Source organism: Geosmithia morbida (assembly GCF_012550715.1).
Source record: "Geosmithia morbida isolate 1262 chromosome Unknown scaffold_8, whole genome shotgun sequence".
NCBI lineage: Eukaryota > Fungi > Ascomycota > Sordariomycetes > Hypocreales > Bionectriaceae > Geosmithia > Geosmithia morbida.
Genome location: NW_023336195.1, coordinates 149,329 through 166,155, shown reverse-complemented (window position 1 = coordinate 166,155; position 16,827 = coordinate 149,329). Strand labels below are relative to the sequence as shown.

Genomic DNA, 16,827 nt, shown 5'->3' with positions numbered 1-16,827 from the left:
CTCTCTCTCCTCTCTCTCTCTCCTTCTCTCTCTCCGCTCTTTCTCTCTTTCTTGTCTCTTTCTTTCTTTCCCTCACTTCCACCCCTCTTTCTCACACACACACACACACACACTCTCTCTCTCTCTCTCTCTCTCTATATATATATATATATATACATCTTTCCCATTATGTACTATCTAGGGATAGCCACTCCGTATGTCTATACTCTGCATATCTGTACTCCGCATGTCTATACTCCGCACTGCATAATACTGCCGCAGTCACATAGACTGTTGTTGTTGTTGTTGTTATTGTTGTTGCTCCGATGTAAAAGACAAACGATCAACGACCGATTTCTTTCTTTCTTTCTCTCACCATCTTGATTGGCTCGGTCCCCTTGACAGACTCCCCTCCCCCCCCCCCCCCCCCCCCGAAAAAAGAAAAATCTCTTCTTCTCGTATCGATCGCTGATTTGTGGGATGCGCAGCTGCTGCACTTGTATCATCTCGTGTTTGCTGGGCTGCCGTGCCTCTCTTACACTGTGTCGGTATGTATCATGTATCATGTGGTCATGGGCATTCAGTGATATCCGTACGGGAGACTACGAGTACCGAGTACAGATTACATACGAGTACATCGTGTGTGTGCTGATACTTGATACCCGGTACAGATTGCATCTTGGGTAATACAATACAGGGCATGACCTGCCCTACACCTTCTCCACAACGGTCACGGTTGCACGGCTTTTTTCTTTTTTCTTTTTTTTCCCTCTGTTTTGCTGCATTGCTGTTACCGTCATCTGCGAGGACCGATTACAGGTACAGGTATATACAAGGTATAATATACTGATCGGATCGATTCTCTCCTCTCCCTTCCGCTCCCTTCCCCCCTTTTTCCTCGTCCCCCGTCCCGTCCGTCAGTTGCTTGTCTCTATCCTTGTCCTTCCTGTGCAGATCTCCCATGTAGAAACCCACACGTCACCCTGGTAGGTACAGGCCGTGACCTTGATCAGTCTGTCGCGCTGGTCTCCTCTCTTTTCATGCTCTCTCATGCATCCTTTCGGGGAGAGCGATGATAGCGTACCTGTAGTATTGTACACCATCATCGTATCGTACTCCCCCGGTCCCGCAACAACTGAACCATGTGCATTGTCGTACACCGTCTGTCATCTGTGCTGGCAGAGAGTAATATCATCATCCTGTATGACCTCCGTACGATATACCTAGGACTAGAATCCACTCATCCCTTTTTTTTTCTTCTCCTTCTTCTTCTTTTCTTCTTTTCTTCTTCTTCTTTTCCCCTTCTTCTTCTCCCCCCTCCTTCTCCGTTCGTTCCCCTCGCTCCCGACCGTGAACATGGCATGCATATCGGTGAGGGACCTCGTGGGTACCTGTACGTATCATGTGCAGTCAAGTCATTAAATATATATGATATTTCCGTTCCATAAATAAACCCTTTTATCGGGAGAAGGGGGGGGGGGGGGGGGGGGGGGGGGGGGGGGGGGGGGGGGGGGGGGGTGTGGGAGAAGGGGTTCCTTTTCTTCTCTTCTTTTTCTCTCCTCTTTTTCTTCCTCTTCCTCTTGTCTATATTGTCTCGCTCACTTCATCAACACTCGGGTGCATGGCAATGCATGCATGACCTGCGCTGCACTGCGCTGCACTTGACCGCAGCTCGTGTCTCTCTTCGGAGCCCTAGACATATTCTGATCTGAAACAAAACGTGCCAACGTTGACGGCCAGAGACGATGTACCGGATGCCACGGGGAGAGGGGGGCGCCAGTTCTACCCGTTGCAGGGCTCAGGTCCACTGTTTATCCGTCCTCGCTCTCGCTATGATATTGCTCGTATCTTATTAATGTTATTTACGAACCTACCGAGTCCGACGAGTAGGGAGTGTGTACCCCATCTGCGTTGAGAAGTTGAACCATGTCACTCGTACTCGTGCTGCCTGATTGTACAAGTAGTCGTGATCTGTACCGAGAGAGTAATCTGTATATAGGTCATGCGGCAGCAGTACATGTACAACCCTCATATTACTAGCTGTCAACGTGTGTAATCTTAATATTACCTAAAGCCAGAGAGTCCCATGGTCCCATAGTCCCAAGTCGTAATATTGCTTGCAGCTCATAATACGCGTTGCCATCTTAACCCCTCCTCCCTTGTCATTGTTAATATACATCCTTGTTTAGCGTCATGGGCGAAACAGTCTATACACTTGTACGTACGTAATTGGATTTATTTATTTTTTTGGCCTGTCTCAAGTCGTCTCTGATAACCTGTGCTGTATAGCAGTTAATGCTATATAGCAGTTGATTGCAATAGTTCACCCGTCCACCATAAACCCGGGGGGGGGGGAACAGTTCTACCAGCTTCCCTTGAAATCGAGTTGAGGGAACATCCCGAGCATGCTGAACTGGTGGGGGAGAAAGGGAGGAGGGGGGGGGGGCCCCTTTGTCTCATATATGTGCCTACATGATTGTACGGAGACTACTCCGTACGGACAGCAGAAATAAGATGGAGAGAAGTAACCATATAGTCTTCTGATACCAGAGAGAGAAAGAAGAGGGGAAAAAGGAGATGATGATAAAAAGATGAAAATGTTTGTGTTTGCATCAAACAGCCAAATGCAACCGGAAGAAGGGATAATCCGGGACCGAGGTTGTTGTCTCAGGATGACCTGACAAACATACTCACATATAACTATCACGATGAGAGTCATCCTAGAACGATACAGATATCGATCATCACAAACGCAAAGGCTCTTCCTGGAAGAAGGAGCTGATGCACCTGTGATATCGTAAGGTGACGATAAAGGAAGTAAAGACGAGACCAACAGAAAAAGAAGGGGAAAAAAAAGAACAGATGAATTCATCTAGGGTATCTACGCTATCTGTATCTGCATCTGTACTCCATCTGTGTGTGTGTGTGTGTATACTGCTGACTGCACCCAATGCCAAGAAGAGATGCTCTATCCTTGTATATCTAGTACTCCTGAATCCCAACCATACGATATCAAGGAACTGAGAAGACAGTAAAACAATATGAGAACAACGACAAAAACAAAAACAAGAAAAAACGACAGAGAGAGAGAGGGAGAGAGAGAGAGGGAGAGAGAGAGAGAGGGAGAGAGAGAGAGAGAGAGGACAGGATGAAAGAGGACGTCAAAGGAATGTGAAGAGAGTGAGAAGAAGAGCAAGGGATGAGTAAGGAGATGAGACGAGGAAGAGGATAAGAGAGAGAAGAGAACAAGAAGAAAGAGAAGAAAGAAAAAAATCACTACTACTCAAAACACAAGTCCCCCCCCCCTCTCGGACGTCCCTCCATCTTGACACAATCCCCCTCAGAAGCCGGACTCTGCAACCCGACATCGACAGAATACGCTGTAGCGGCTGATATGCGAGACATGTTATACGCCGTCAGATCCATCATGTGCGCATCTGCCATGTCCACATCAACGTGATGCTGATTCTGGTGAGCATTTCCGTTACTACCACCGCTGCTCGTGCTAGCCATGGATCTCAGGCTGCGCAGATCATCCGCTATGATGCCCTTGTCAGAGAGCGTCATCATCTGACGATATGGCTGCTGCTGCTGCTGCTGCCACATGCCATGACCGTGACCCATATTGTTAGGGTTGAACATGGCCTGCTGAGGTGGCAACTGTGGCTGTGATTGTTGGGGGAAGTTTTGCTGATGCTGAGATAGCATGGGCGGTCTTGCCGATCGACCTGCTCGTACGGGCGGCTTGGTCTGGAACGTTCGTCTCTGGGTGGCGTAGTAGTGCGCTAGGTGGGGGTGGGGATTATTTCCGCGGGAGATCTTGAACGAGAATTGGTCCTGCTCGGGCTGTTGCGGGGTTTGCGGAGCTTGATGCCGCATCATCTGTTGTTGCTGGTGCTGGTGCTGCTGGTGCTGCTGGTGCTGCTGGTGCTCGTGCTGCGGCGTATGCTGCTGCTGCTGCTGCTGCTGATGTATCATGGGTGATGGTTGACGCATCGTCCGGTGTCCCGGGATCTGCAGCTGGCATTCTTCGCTGACGGGTATACGAAAGACCTGGTGGATATCGGACAGGGTCGACGGGTCAGGCTGGTCAGATCCCAGCGCATAAGCGTACCGGACAAGCAGCCCGACGTTGCGGGGGAGGACGTGTCTCGTCTCGAGCAGCTTGCGCAGCACGCCCGTCGTCTGCGGCTGCCAGCGGAGATCCCGCGAGTCGGCGTCGGGGTAGGTGTCTGCCCAGGCGTTGAGGACGGCCGACTGGCGGAGCAGGTTGCGCAGACGCGTCGAGTACGACCACTGAGGCTGGCCACTGCCGCCGCCGCCGCCGCCGCCGCCGTCGTCAAAGTGCTTGACGACGTGGGCGACGTACTCTTTGAAGGTGGCAGGCGCGTCGGCGTCCGAGGACGACTCGAAGACCTGTATGCACCGGTCGAAGCCGCAGGCGAAGACGGTCTGGGGACACAGCGTGACCTTGACGTCCTCCGGCACGACGCGCGACCCGCCATGGGCCGTCTTCAGATGGGTCTTGTACACGGTCGGCCAGTCAAAGACCATGCCGCACCCGTTCTGGCCGCAGAACCAGAGGGCGTTCATGCTGTGGAAGTCCTCCATGTGGCGCTTCAGGTCGTTCTTGCGCGTGCACGTCTTGCGGATGCCTTCCTCCCTGCAGAAGCCGCACATGAACGTCCCCTTTTGCTTGGCCGAGTTGGTCGTCAGGACCGAGGCTGCGTCGTCGTCGGGGAGCGTTTCGGTGCTCTGTCTGTGGTCGAGCTGCTGGCGGACGTTGCTGCTGCTGCTCCTGCTGCTGCCTGCCATGCCCGACGTGACGGCGGTGTGGCTGCTGCTGCTCTTGCGTCCCAGCAGCTTGGCTGTTCGAGCCGACATGTTGGATATTATGCTCCCGCGGGCCGACGAGGCGTCTGACGCCGTGTGGACGCTGCTGGCCGAGTCGAATAGGCTGGGGGCATCGTCGGATCTGACGGATGAGTAGGTACTTGTTGTGAGGACGGAAGCAGTATCTGCGTCTGCGAGGGCCAGGTCAGTTCATCAAGCAGAGATGGCAGGTACGCAGCATGTACATGTACACATAAAAGAAAAGAAAAAACGGTCCCAAAGCAACACAGTCTTGATACAGAGAGAGAGCGCGAGGGTAGAGAAAGATTATTTGTGTTACGATAGGAATAATATATCAGAGAAAAGGCAGAAAAAACAAAAGACAAAAACGTACGCGACATAGCCGACTGATTCTCCTCTTGAATCAACCTGGCGAGCCCCTCGAGCGTATACTTGTTCATGAGCTGTCGAACAAGCTGGCGATCGAGGTCTTCCATTCCAGGATTTGCCAATGACGGTGGCAACGATGACGACGACGACGATGCCGACATGGTATTACTCCCATTTCCATTGTGCTCTTGCTGATGTTGGTGTTGGTGGTGCATCCCAATCCCACCGGAATGGTTATCCCAGGGGTTCGTCTCCATCGGGGAGGGAGCAGTGGAGTGTGTCGTCACCGCTATGGGGGGAGGGGGGGGGGTGGTCCCTCTCGATGGACGGAATATTTTTTGTATTGAGACGCGATCCTCGGAGAGCGGAGGGAGTTGACGATACTATGGCAGTCGTGGACTCGATGATGATCTCTTCTGTCTCTTGTCTCCCGCGGTGTGGTGAGGCGAAATGGAAAACAAAGGAACAAGGGAAAGAGCCAACCCACGGCGAGGTACAGTACTAACAGTAGTAGGAATAATAATAATAATAATACGTATGACTACACACGTCAAGAGAATTGGAGGGAGGGGGGGGGGGGGGGCCCTGTGTTTGTCTGTCCCCCAAGTTTATTTGGGGGCTGTGTGTGCGGCTGGAAGGAAGGAAAGAGGAAAAGAGGGAGATGGTGAGGGCGGGGGAGGCAAAGGCAGCTGATACGTGAGATAGATATGGTTGGCAATAGTGCAGAGTAATGGATATGGAGGACGGGGGGAGAGGGTAAAGAGTCGATACAGATGGGGGAAAGTATGGGAATATGGAGAGGATAGGGTATAGAGTCTCATTTTCCTCTTCTTCCCTCTATTTTCCTTCTTCTGCTTGCATAATAATCACTGGAACTTATTCCTCTTTTTCCTTTATTCTCTCGCCCGTTTTCCTTTATCACAAGCATCGGATATATCTCGTCCTTGAATCGTTGGTGTTGTTCTTATCTCTGTCCCAGATGAAAATATTAGTCAACAGTTTCATAAATCACGTGACTAAGCCCCCATCCACCGTTCTCATCCTTCCCATAAACTCACTCTTCCGCAACGCACTCTACCGTAATCCGTATCATGAATGGGTATTCATCTGCTGATCGATGCTGAAGTTTATCTGACGTTTACTGCCAACATCAACCATCATCGAAAACCATCGTCAACTTCATCCACTCCATCCACTCCATCCTCTCCATCCTCTCCGTTCAATTCCCATACCCCCCCCCCCCCCCCCCCCATTGTTCTCGCCCATCCCCAGGCGGATCCCCCAGACGGCAAACACTGGTCCGTCACCCGTTACCCCATACCGAGTAATGGAGACAAATACCGATATGTAATAGATTCGCCTCTCCCTCTTCCGAGCTGCACTCGTACATGTACTGCTGGCAACTCATCTGCGATTGTACAGATTATATCGGACACTTCCCATTACTCGCGGGTATTATCTGATTATTACGTCGTAGAAACTCGATAGAGTTAAAATCATCGTGCCCCTTCTGCCGTGCCATTACCCTCAATCAACCCGAATATCTTAACCCCACGTCTACCCACGTCCCACTCCTTCGCCCCGGCCCTCACTTTCGAGCGAGCGAAGCGAGAAGTGGAAAAAAAAAAAAACCAGCAGGGCTACCGCAGGCAATACCGGAGGGCGATATCAAAGTAAACACAGAGTATCAAAAAAAGATGGGGGGTTCGTCGGTGCACCGCGTTCTATAGATATTATTCAACACACAGCAACTGATATATACCCCCCCCGGTAGCCTTACCGGCGGGTTTTCTCTTTCCCCTCCGCGCTTCGCTCGCGACCGTTTGTGTAGATTCAATCCAAGTAATGGATTGCCTCCGGCAGCCCCACCGAGGGTCTCTACTTCTCGCTTCGCTCGCTGCCGATGGTACAGATATGCCCCACACGAGGGTTTCTCGCTCCGTCCGCACTGCTACACGTCCTTCCCGACAGTATAGATAGCACTGCCACTGCCCGGTCTGCTGACAACGATGGCCTGCCCCTTCTGCTCGTCGGTAAGCTCCCGCTTGGCGTAGTAGTCGCGCTGCAGGGCCTTCTGGACGTCGTCGACCCGGTCGGCAGGAACGAGGTGGACGGAGCAGCCGCCCCAGCCTGCGCCGGTGAGACGGCTCCCGTACGCGCCGGCGTCGCGCGCGATGCGACATATGTCGTCGAGCTCGGGACAGCTGCACTCGTACAGGTCGCGGCACGAGTCCTGCGTCTGGTTCATCAGATCGCCGAGGGAGTGGGCGAAGACGCTGGTGTCTGTGGCTCCGGTGTGCAGGGGGCTCTCGAGCAGCGAGAGGAAGCGCAGCACGCGCAGGGCCTCGGAGAAGACGTGGAGCGCGCGCTGGCGGAGCTTGAAGCGCTCGGCGCGCACGGGGCACCGCGACGTGAAGCGCTTCTCCAGCTCCGTCGTCGTCGTGCCCAGCTTCGACGCCACCTCTTCCATGGTGTAGCCGTCCTCCTGAGTGAGCGTCGACTCGGTCAGCTCGATGAGTCGCTCCAGCTCGTCTTCCTTCCGGAGCGAGCGCGGCGCACCCGTGTCGGCCCCGCGCTGCCGCGCAAAGTACGCCTGGTGGAATCCCTGCAGGGAGATGCCCAGGGGACCGGCGTCGGCCTCGAGCGGCGACGCCGCGTTGCCGCCGCCGCCGCAGAGCACCGCGTTCAGGTACGCCGCTGCAAAGCTGCACTCCACCACGCGCAGGTTGTACTGCACCGGCCCCGTCACGCGCTTGTTGGACGTCACGAACGACTGGGCAATCAAGAAGCACAGCTCCGGTCGCGTCGGGGGGAACTTGACTGGTCGGGCATCGAGGCGTGGCGTGAAGGATACGAACAGGGCTGAACCTTGCTGCGAGAGTACTGAGGCTGCTTGGTCGAGGCTGCTCCCGTCAGTACATGATGCGTGGAAAGGAAAGAGTAGATGTCGTAGAATCGATGTAGAAGGGAAACCGACGGGGGAACAGTGCATGTGTAGAGGGAGAGGGAGAGAGAGAGGGAGAGAGAGAGAGAGCAAAAACGAACCCCCCGGAATTGACACCAACCGCTCTCTCGCTGACAATGGCGAGCTCGGTAAGCTCCTTCTTATCGATGTCGGTCTCACCGTTAGCCACCATGACAGCGAGGGCACTAGCTGTGGTGAAGGCGGCGCTGGAGCTCAGGCCACCGCCGACGGGCACATTCCCGTCCATGACGATGTCCATGTCGACGGGCTCATATCCGGCACCCTTTCTGCGTCGCAGCGGGCCCAGCGCACCCAACAACCCGCTCTTGAAGTAGTTTGTCCACTCAAAGATGGTGGAGTCGATGTCGACGTCGCCGCCGAAGGGGACGGTGAACTCGTTGGGGGGGAACTTGTCGCCCTGAACGTTACGGATACGCACGCGAAAACCGTCGGGGGACGCCGCGGCCGAGGCGGACACGGCGAGCAGGGCGTCGGCGGTTATGGCCATGGGAAGACAGGCGTACAGGGAGTAGTCTATGTGCTCGCCTATGATGTTGACGCGGCCGGGCGACCGGGAGATGAAGGTCGGCGCGCGGCCGAATTCACTCGTGAACTTGGACACCAGGGCGTTCCATCGTGGGCCTTGGGTCGCAAGGGCGGAGGGGGGGTATATGTCTGAAAGGGCGTCGGCGTGGGGGACGATGGCGGAAGACATGTCTGGCGGCGTCGAAGGCGGGCTTTCTTCTTCTTTTCGGTCCTAGAGAGAGTGATGAGGACTTGCCTTGTATACCGTCAATGGAAACAGCTTGTGATCGAATCGACAGAAGAGAAACAGGTGTTTGTTGTTGTGAAAGAGTCAACTGTTGCTCCGTCTCACTCTTTCCCCAGTATTAGCCTGTATTCAGTATTTACTTAGGTCACCCCATCGCATGTGGGTGCCCCGCACTGCCCCTCGTTCACATGATGTCTGGTGACGATTGTACTGATGCTACGTTGTAGATTCGAAGGCGTCGAGGTAACTTGTGGGTAAGAGGGAGCGGAACAGTATCAAGCGAGATGCTCAGGTTGAAGGGAAGTTGGATGTAGAAGCATAGAGAGGTTGAGCTGAGTCGGTGAGAAGAACCGAGCAAACATCAAACTATCAAGGCTACAGCCTACATGTAGTCTCTTCTATTGATCTCCATAGCCCCCCCCCTTCCTCTCCCCCCCCAAATCTTCAGAACCAATATCGTGACTGATATACTGTACAGGTGATGTGCTGATCGCTATGTTACGAATAATACCAGTAGCACAACACGTAGCACGTATCACTCTGTGCATGTGCCTCCAGGCTCTATGACATTACATCAACCAGACGTCAACAAGCTGAATGGACACGGAGAGGGTGTTGATCTAACCGCTACCAAGTGTTGAGGTTTCCCTTGCTAGCTGAACCCTGTGCATGTCGTTTCTCATGCGATGGGTCCCTCAACACATCTCTTGCCCCCAAGCCTACGAGCATGATGATCTGTACAACTCTCTCAGCGTGGCCGTGCTCTACCCGGAAGTCGGCATCTCATCTGCGGCGGGCCTGAATCTGAAAGGAGGAGTCAAATGTGGGGGTTAGACGGCCAATGTCCCGCATACTCGTCAGTCTTCAGTGCTGATTTCCGGCATAGTCTTGACCGGTACAGGCAGGACTGTATAGTAAGTAGCATGTATTCGACAGACTACGTGTACCTATAGGCTGTAGCACGAGAGAGCACGGGAGAGATGGAGTGCTTACTGCTCTCAGTACACTCTACCTACGATTAAACGCCGTCTAGTGGGAACAGACACAGCACACTAGACTAGGCTCGGAAATCTCTGATCGAGGGGTAGGAGGTGCAGAGGAGGGGAAGAGGAGGCAAAGAGGGTCGCAGGATACGTACGAGTACGATGTATGGTACGGTACGTCGTAGGTCGTAACGAGTAGATTGGACTCTCGTCGCCACCACCACCACCAAGTGGGCCATTTTGATACGGAAACGATATTATGCCGAGTGCTATTCGTGTAGTCGTTGAGGAGAAGACCAGTAGTAATATCGGTCGTATATGTATTACTTGACAGCTCCTAAGTATATATAACTCATCGCCCCTCCTCTCTCCCTCCCCCAACCCTCTTTTTCCCACTCTCCAACCAAAGCTCCGTACGACAATCACCCGACTTCCACCTCCTCAGACCACAACGCAACGACAATCAACAACAAACAACCCCCAAACCAAAATCTTGACAATGGCTGGTGACTGCGGCTGCTCCTCTTCTGGCACCTGCAACTGCGGGTCTTCCTGCTCTTGCGCCAGCTGCGTATGTTCTTCTACTCCCTATGCCTCCCCCCCCCCCTCCTACTCCTACTTGCCCCACCTGACTGTCTCAACCCCCCCCTCCCCCCCCGCCTGCTTCGTGAAACTAACGCTCTCCCTGTCGGAACTAGAAATAAATTGCTTGCTGCTGAAAGATGCAACGAGACAGGACTGCCAGCCGGTCGAACAAGTTGATGTGATGACGATGAAGACGACGACACGGATCATGAGGGAAGAGTGATATCAGTGGCGGTGGATGTATGCGGGGACCGTAACATGTGCATCCTCTCGATTGTTTCTGCCTGTGGTACACGAGAGAGAATATGCGAGACATAAAAACAAACTTACTCGTGAACCTGCTCATCGTGAAAACAATGCATATCTTGGCATCAGAAAACCTGTCCGACTCGTGAGAATGACTTGGTCAGCAGCCCTGCAGAATGCGTGGGATTGCATCGTCCCCACTTTGCTATCAGATGCGACGCTGCAAAGGTTGACGTCAGCCTCTTCTCTCCCTTCTTCTTCCATTGCTATTGTGGGTAATGTAGACAGTCTTGGTCTGCATACGTCTATTACGTGCTGTCCATCTTGCCTCCCGCTCTCTGAATATTAATCTGGGGATGCCTCCGGTTCAGACCATCTGACACCCACCGGAATCACCATCGACGCCTCTTCTTCTGCGCAGGCACGCAAATGCCCTCCGGAAACAGGATCCCGTGGACGCGGAGAGAGATAGCCAAGTCTCCTCTGCGCATAGACTGACAGCAGCCCACCTCATCCACCGCCCCGCCGCCGATATACTCGTCTTGCAGGTCTCCATGGTCGACGAGGCCATCCGACAGGGGCGCCAGAAGCTATGTCTGATAACCAAGGTTGCGTCGCGGCAAATCCTTCCTAGGAGGGGCAGATCGGTGACCAGCATGCGCAATGTGCACAGCACGGCTATACATATGGACCCGATGAAGCAGGCAGACGAGAAGAGGAGGTCGTCTGCCGTCCTTGACTGGGTTTTTGCCAGGCTGCCGTATCGGATCATGGCCATGACGCCGAAGAGTACGGACGAGGCAGAGCAGGTGCCCGTGCTGAGGATGAGACTGGTCACGGGGAAGGGGACCCCCGTGCATAGGGCTACGAGGGAGATAATGTAGACTACTACCCCTAGCATGCAGACTCTGCTGCAGACTCTGTGTTGTACCAACACGTTCTGTCAGATTGTTTTTTTTTTGGCCAAGGGGAGGGGTCCAAATTTGTAGACAAAAAGATGAAGAGTCAAAAAAAAACAAAAAAAGAAGAATAGAGAGATATTGTGGATATGTAAAGAGAGAGGGCGAATACAGGGAAACACTCACAAGCTCTCATTGTACTCTCCGCCGGGAACCCTCCTCGGATACTCAATCTCTAGAGCAAGAAACACGAGGGACATGGCAAGTAAAGTCAAGCCCTGGAGATGATAGAGGACCTGTTGCCATACCTTCGGCTTTTCCTCCAAACCGTTCCCCTGGTTGCTGAGCGTGTCTTCTTCGAAAGGGACGTAAGGTGGTGGAGCGCTGCTGGGACGGTAAGTTGGTGGCATTGTCTCGGAGGTTGGCCGTCTGGAGGATCGGATGACTGGATCGAGCGTGTCTCGTCCGAGAGGAGAGTATGGCGGTGGTGGAGGACGCGGTATAGGGCAGCGGTGCGTTGGATCCATGACGGGCTGGTTCGGCAGGTTGGCGTGTCTGGAGGATTGATTGCATGGATCGAATCGTGGACATTCAACAGGCATCGTTGAGCTGGAAGCGACTGTCGAGTTTCCGTACTGCCACCTCCGATGCAGAACTGCTGTTTTGGTTAAGAGGGCAATACATCCTGAACAAGCACTGCATCGTCCATGTTCTCCTCTTCTGAACCTGCGAGCATACATATCAGACTCTGTGAAGTCTGTCTACTTTGAGTTGGAAGGCAATGATGACGGGTTCCGGTCTATACTGTAGCCGATGGACGATCAGCATCGCCGTATAGAGTCTGAAGTCAATATCGAGGCCCCGCCCCGCGCGAATGGGAGAGTCAAAGGACAAGATGATGACGGCGTCTTGGGTGGTATTACATGCATGCAGCTACTTTTATCCAATAACCGCACCGAAGGGGGAGTTTATCAAGGACGGAGGGAAAGGATGATGAGTCCGGAGCGATTGGGGGGGGGTTCTTTTCGCACACTGTCTCTCCCCCTACCTCTCCCCATACGTCTCTCTGTATATACGAATACATATACGGATGTATGCGTTGCGTCGACAGCTTTACCGGCATGTTGTCCAGGAGAAGAGGTGCCTTGGCCCGACACCAACAGATGGCTGGAGAGGAAGGGCCATCCGAATGAAGGAGCTGTAAGGGGGCCGGCGAGGGGCCAGTGAGGAAGTGAAGTATTGAGAGATTCAATAAAATTATCCCCGAGGCGTGATGGGTATAGAAGTGAATGTGAACATGGAGAGAGAGAGTTCTTATTGCTCCTACCTCATCGGTAAAACCCCGGTAGCTGAAACCAGTGTGATCCGTCGTCACTGATGTCAGCGGCCCAACGGATCCGTCGTTCCTAGCTCCTCCCCCCTCCCACCATCTCGCCACCTTGACATTGACGCGCTGCCTCTTCTATCCACTGTCGCACAGCTGTTCTTCTTCCCTCCTGGAGAGGTAGGCAGAGTCTGAAGACCAAGAGGAAGCCGTCTGACTTCATCTTAACATGACATTACTATAAGCTTCCCCTTCTCCCTCTCACTCGAACCCCCCCCCTTCCCCCCTCTTCCCCCCCCCTGCAATCCAACCTCACCCAAGCTGTGCTGAGCCCTCCGCCGTCATGGCATCGGGAGGACCGGTCATGGCCCTCGACGCGCTCCAAGCATCGCAGCAGCCGCCGCCGCGGCGACACCTCGACGCGCCTAGACGGTGCTTCATCTGCCTTACGGATCAGGATGCGTCTGACGCACCCGACTCGTGGGTCGACCCGTGCCCGTGCACGCTCGAGGCTCACCAGGACTGCATCCTGTCGTGGGTGACGGACTGCGAGCGCTCCGGGAAGCCCCTCAAGTGCCCGGTCTGTAAGTCGCCCATCAGCCTCGAGGGGCCCTGGGACCCTGTCGTGTCGCTGGCCGAGGCCGTCAGCGCCCGGTTCACGCGCGCCAGTCCTCTCTTCCTCTTCACCGGCGTCTCTCTCGGCATCCAGTTCAGCTCGCAGATGTACGGGGCCATGGCCATGTGGCTGTTTGCCGGCGGCGACGCCCTCATCGACTTCATGCTCGGCTCCGAGGTGCTCGACCGTCGCGGCCTGCCTGTCAGGTCCCTCAAGATGTCACGCGTCGGGAGCGCCATCGTCCTCATGAACATTGCCCCCACCCTGCTCATCAGCCAGCTCATGCCGCGTCTCGGGAACAGAATATTTGTCCCCATGGCCTCTATGGTATGCTCCCCTTCCCTCCCTCCCTCTCTCTCACTCTCTGCACTCAAGCGCCTGGGAAGCTGACGTGGATTTTACATGACAGTACGGTATCTACCACGTTATGCGCGACGAACACTTTGCCTCGTGGCCCCCCTCCCCCCAGCTCGCAATCGCCGTCTTCCCTTACATCCGCTCTGTCTACTGGAACCTCTGGCGCGAGTTTGTCCAGCCCTACGAGATCAGGCTCAACCGCCGGATCCTGGGTCTTCCCGTCGTCGAGCCCCAGGGTGGCGATGTGGACCAGCGTAACCTGAGGGCTGAGCGCAATGCCGAGGGTGGCGTCGTCGGCTTCCTGCAGAGCATACTCGACGCTCTCGGCCCCGAGGAAGAGGAGGAAGGAGGTGGTGGTGATGGCCAGAACATCCGTGTAGGTCGAGGCAACGGTGCCGGTCCCGACGGTCAACGCGCTGACCACGAGGAACTGATCCTCGACCTCGAGCTGGTGATCGGGAACGACGAAGATGAGGACGCGCAGGACGGCGCCCAGCAGCAACCGGCTGCTCCGGCTCCCCAGGTCCCGCCGCACCAGGACCAGGTACGACGGCAAGAAGGCCCTGAGCACGGCCACGAGGTACCGCCGGCCCCACCGGCTAACCGGCCCGGGCTGGGTACCATCCTATCCAATGTGTCCAACGCCCTGGTCAGCGCCCTCATAATCCCGGGCATCTCGTTTGCCATGGGCGAGGCTCTGCGACTCATGCTCCCCAGATCATGGGTGTCGTCGTCATCGTCCGGGTCGCTGCCGACTTCATCGCGCGTCTGGGCCCGTCAGAAGCCGGGACTGCTCCAGCAGCAGTGGGGTCGCAGCCTAGTGGGCGGCTGCCTGTACGTGGTCATGAGGGATGTGATTCGGCTGTATGCCAAGCATCGCAAGGTGGCCGCCATGGAGAATCGCAGGGTGCGTAATGTTGACAGGCCGAGGAGACATGTAGACAGAGAGTAGTGAGTGAATGGGTGTGCGTACAAGACAAAGAGTAGTAGAGCATAGGACGGAGTTTTTGGTCTCTTTTGGCTTCCGGTTCTTTTTTCAACTGTAGGATACTGTCAGACTTTCCTAAAAGAGTACTGCTGCTAATGCTGGTTGAGTAGATAAACATTAGTACATTGATTCGAGAGATATTTTTTATAAATATATATACATACATATATATATATTTAAAAATTTAAAATTTTTTTTTTTACTATTCTTCTTTTGTTGTATTATTACCTCTTTAAGAATGCTAGTGCAGGGTAGCATCCTTTGACTTGGGGGTGTTCCACTCTGACCCTTCCAACATGCCCCAGAATGTTCCAGTGCTGCAATCTGCGAGGGACCCCTCCCTAAAGTCGACAACAACCCGATTCTCCTGATAGCGGGGCATCGCCAGTTCTTCATCATCACCCTCCATACCTCATCCTCCATCCGCCTCTTGTACCTGGTTTTTTTTCCTTCCGAGGTACCGACCCGCTGTCATCATGGTAATAAGCACCCTTCCACCCCTCCCATTATCCTACCTTGTGTTCTCAGATAAGAATAATAATAAAAAGGCTGACCTTGTAACTCCCCTCCCCCCCCCCCCCCCCCCCCCCGGGCAGTCCCAAACATCCAAGCAGCGCCTGGCCCTGGCCATCTGCGACTTCCTCTCAACCTCCGTCGAGGACGGCACCTTGACTTCGGACGACAAGGACTCGATCGACGTGGCGATCAACTGCATAGCCGAGAGCTTCAAGGTGGACCCCACCGACAAGGACGCTCTCAGCGCGGCCGTGGGCACGCAGAACCTGGTTCAGATATACTCTGTGTACGAGAAGCTCAAGCAGAACTCGAAGGGCGGGGCCTCGGCATCCAACAACGGCTCCGATGGCCCGACGGACGAGCAGAAGAAGGAGGCCGAGGCCTTGAAGTCAAAGGGCAACGCCGCCATGGCGCAGAAGGACTACCAGTCCGCCATCGACTTCTACACCCGCGCCCTGGACCTCCACCCCCGCAACGCCGTCTACCTTTCCAACCGCGCGGCCGCCCACTCGGCCGCAAAGGACCACTCGTCCGCTCGGTCCGACGCCGACGCCGCCGTCCTCATCGACCCGTCGTACACAAAGGCCTGGTCCCGTCTAGGCCTCGCCCGCTTCGCCCTCGGCGACCCCCGCGGTGCCATGGAGGCCTACGCCCAGGGCATCGAGCATGAGGGAAACGGCGGCTCCGATGCCATGAAGAAGGGCTACGAGACTGCCAAGCGTCGCGTCGACGAGCTCGACGCCTCCAGCGCCAACGACAACCTCTCACGGTCCTCGCCCGGCGCTGGCGCCGGTGCCGGCGGTATGCCTGATTTCGGCAGCCTGGCCTCCATGTTTGGTGGAGGTGGTGCTGGAGGCGGCGGCGGCGGCATGCCCGACCTCAGCTCCATCATGAGCAACCCGATGTTTGCCAACATGGCTCAGAGCCTCATGTCTAACCCGGACATGTTGAACAACCTCATGAGCAACCCGCGTATTCGCGACATGGCCAATCAGTTTGGCGGCGGCGGCGGTGGTGGCGGCGGCTTACCCGATATGAGCAGCCTCATGTCCGACCCTGCTATTGCTGAGATGTAAGTAACAAGCAAGCAACCAAGAGGGAGTAACCCAAAAAAAAAAGTATACTGACAGAGTTGCAGGGCACGGAACATGATGGGCGGTGGCGGCGGCGCTCCCGGTGGTAACAACAACAACAACAACAGCAACAGTGGTAGCAACTAAGCATGTCTTTTCTTCATTCGTCGTACACCATTCATGATAGTATACAATGATTTTTTTATTAAAAAAACAAGCAATGTCTTTTCTGTCTTAGAAAAGACTACATTCAAATCGCATAAGATGAAGAAAGAACTATGTGGATGAAAAAAAAAAAATA

At 54.5% G+C, this 16,827-nt stretch overlaps 4 protein-coding genes across 4 annotated transcripts in view; 2 read left to right on the top strand and 2 right to left on the bottom strand.

The window, feature by feature from the left end:
- Nucleotides 1-4,863, bottom strand: part of GMORB2_7284 (ZnF C2H2) — a gene marked incomplete at both ends in the record, with an annotated part of 11,504 nt that extends 6,641 nt beyond the window's left edge. Inside the window, 2 exons of the mRNA XM_035469249.1 lie at nucleotides 1,854-1,968; nucleotides 3,294-4,863. Coding sequence (XP_035320944.1) covers nucleotides 1,854-1,968; nucleotides 3,294-4,863 — 1,685 coding nt within the window. The remainder of the gene's footprint in view (nucleotides 1-1,853; nucleotides 1,969-3,293) is intronic.
- A 2,290-nt stretch (nucleotides 4,864-7,153) lies between these two features.
- GMORB2_7283 (galactokinase) lies at nucleotides 7,154-8,882 on the bottom strand (the record flags this gene model as incomplete). Its single annotated transcript, XM_035469248.1, has 2 exons — nucleotides 7,154-8,105; nucleotides 8,248-8,882. 2 exons carry the CDS (start codon nucleotides 8,880-8,882, stop codon nucleotides 7,154-7,156), a joined length of 1,587 nt encoding a protein of 528 aa, XP_035320943.1.
- Nucleotides 8,883-13,319: 4,437 nt separating this feature from the next.
- Nucleotides 13,320-14,901, top strand: GMORB2_7282 (Zinc finger, C3HC4 type (RING finger); the record flags this gene model as incomplete). The annotated part of the gene is made up of 2 exons (XM_035469247.1): nucleotides 13,320-13,919; nucleotides 14,002-14,901. The coding sequence occupies 2 exons, from the start codon at nucleotides 13,320-13,322 to the stop codon at nucleotides 14,899-14,901; spliced, it is 1,500 nt and encodes a 499-aa protein (XP_035320942.1).
- Nucleotides 14,902-15,233: 332 nt separating this feature from the next.
- On the top strand, nucleotides 15,234-16,673 carry GMORB2_7281 (small glutamine-rich tetratricopeptide repeat-containing protein alpha; the record flags this gene model as incomplete). Its single annotated transcript, XM_035469246.1, has 3 exons — nucleotides 15,234-15,251; nucleotides 15,534-16,525; nucleotides 16,592-16,673. The coding sequence occupies 3 exons, from the start codon at nucleotides 15,234-15,236 to the stop codon at nucleotides 16,671-16,673; spliced, it is 1,092 nt and encodes a 363-aa protein (XP_035320941.1).
- Nucleotides 16,674-16,827: the final 154 nt, after the last annotated feature.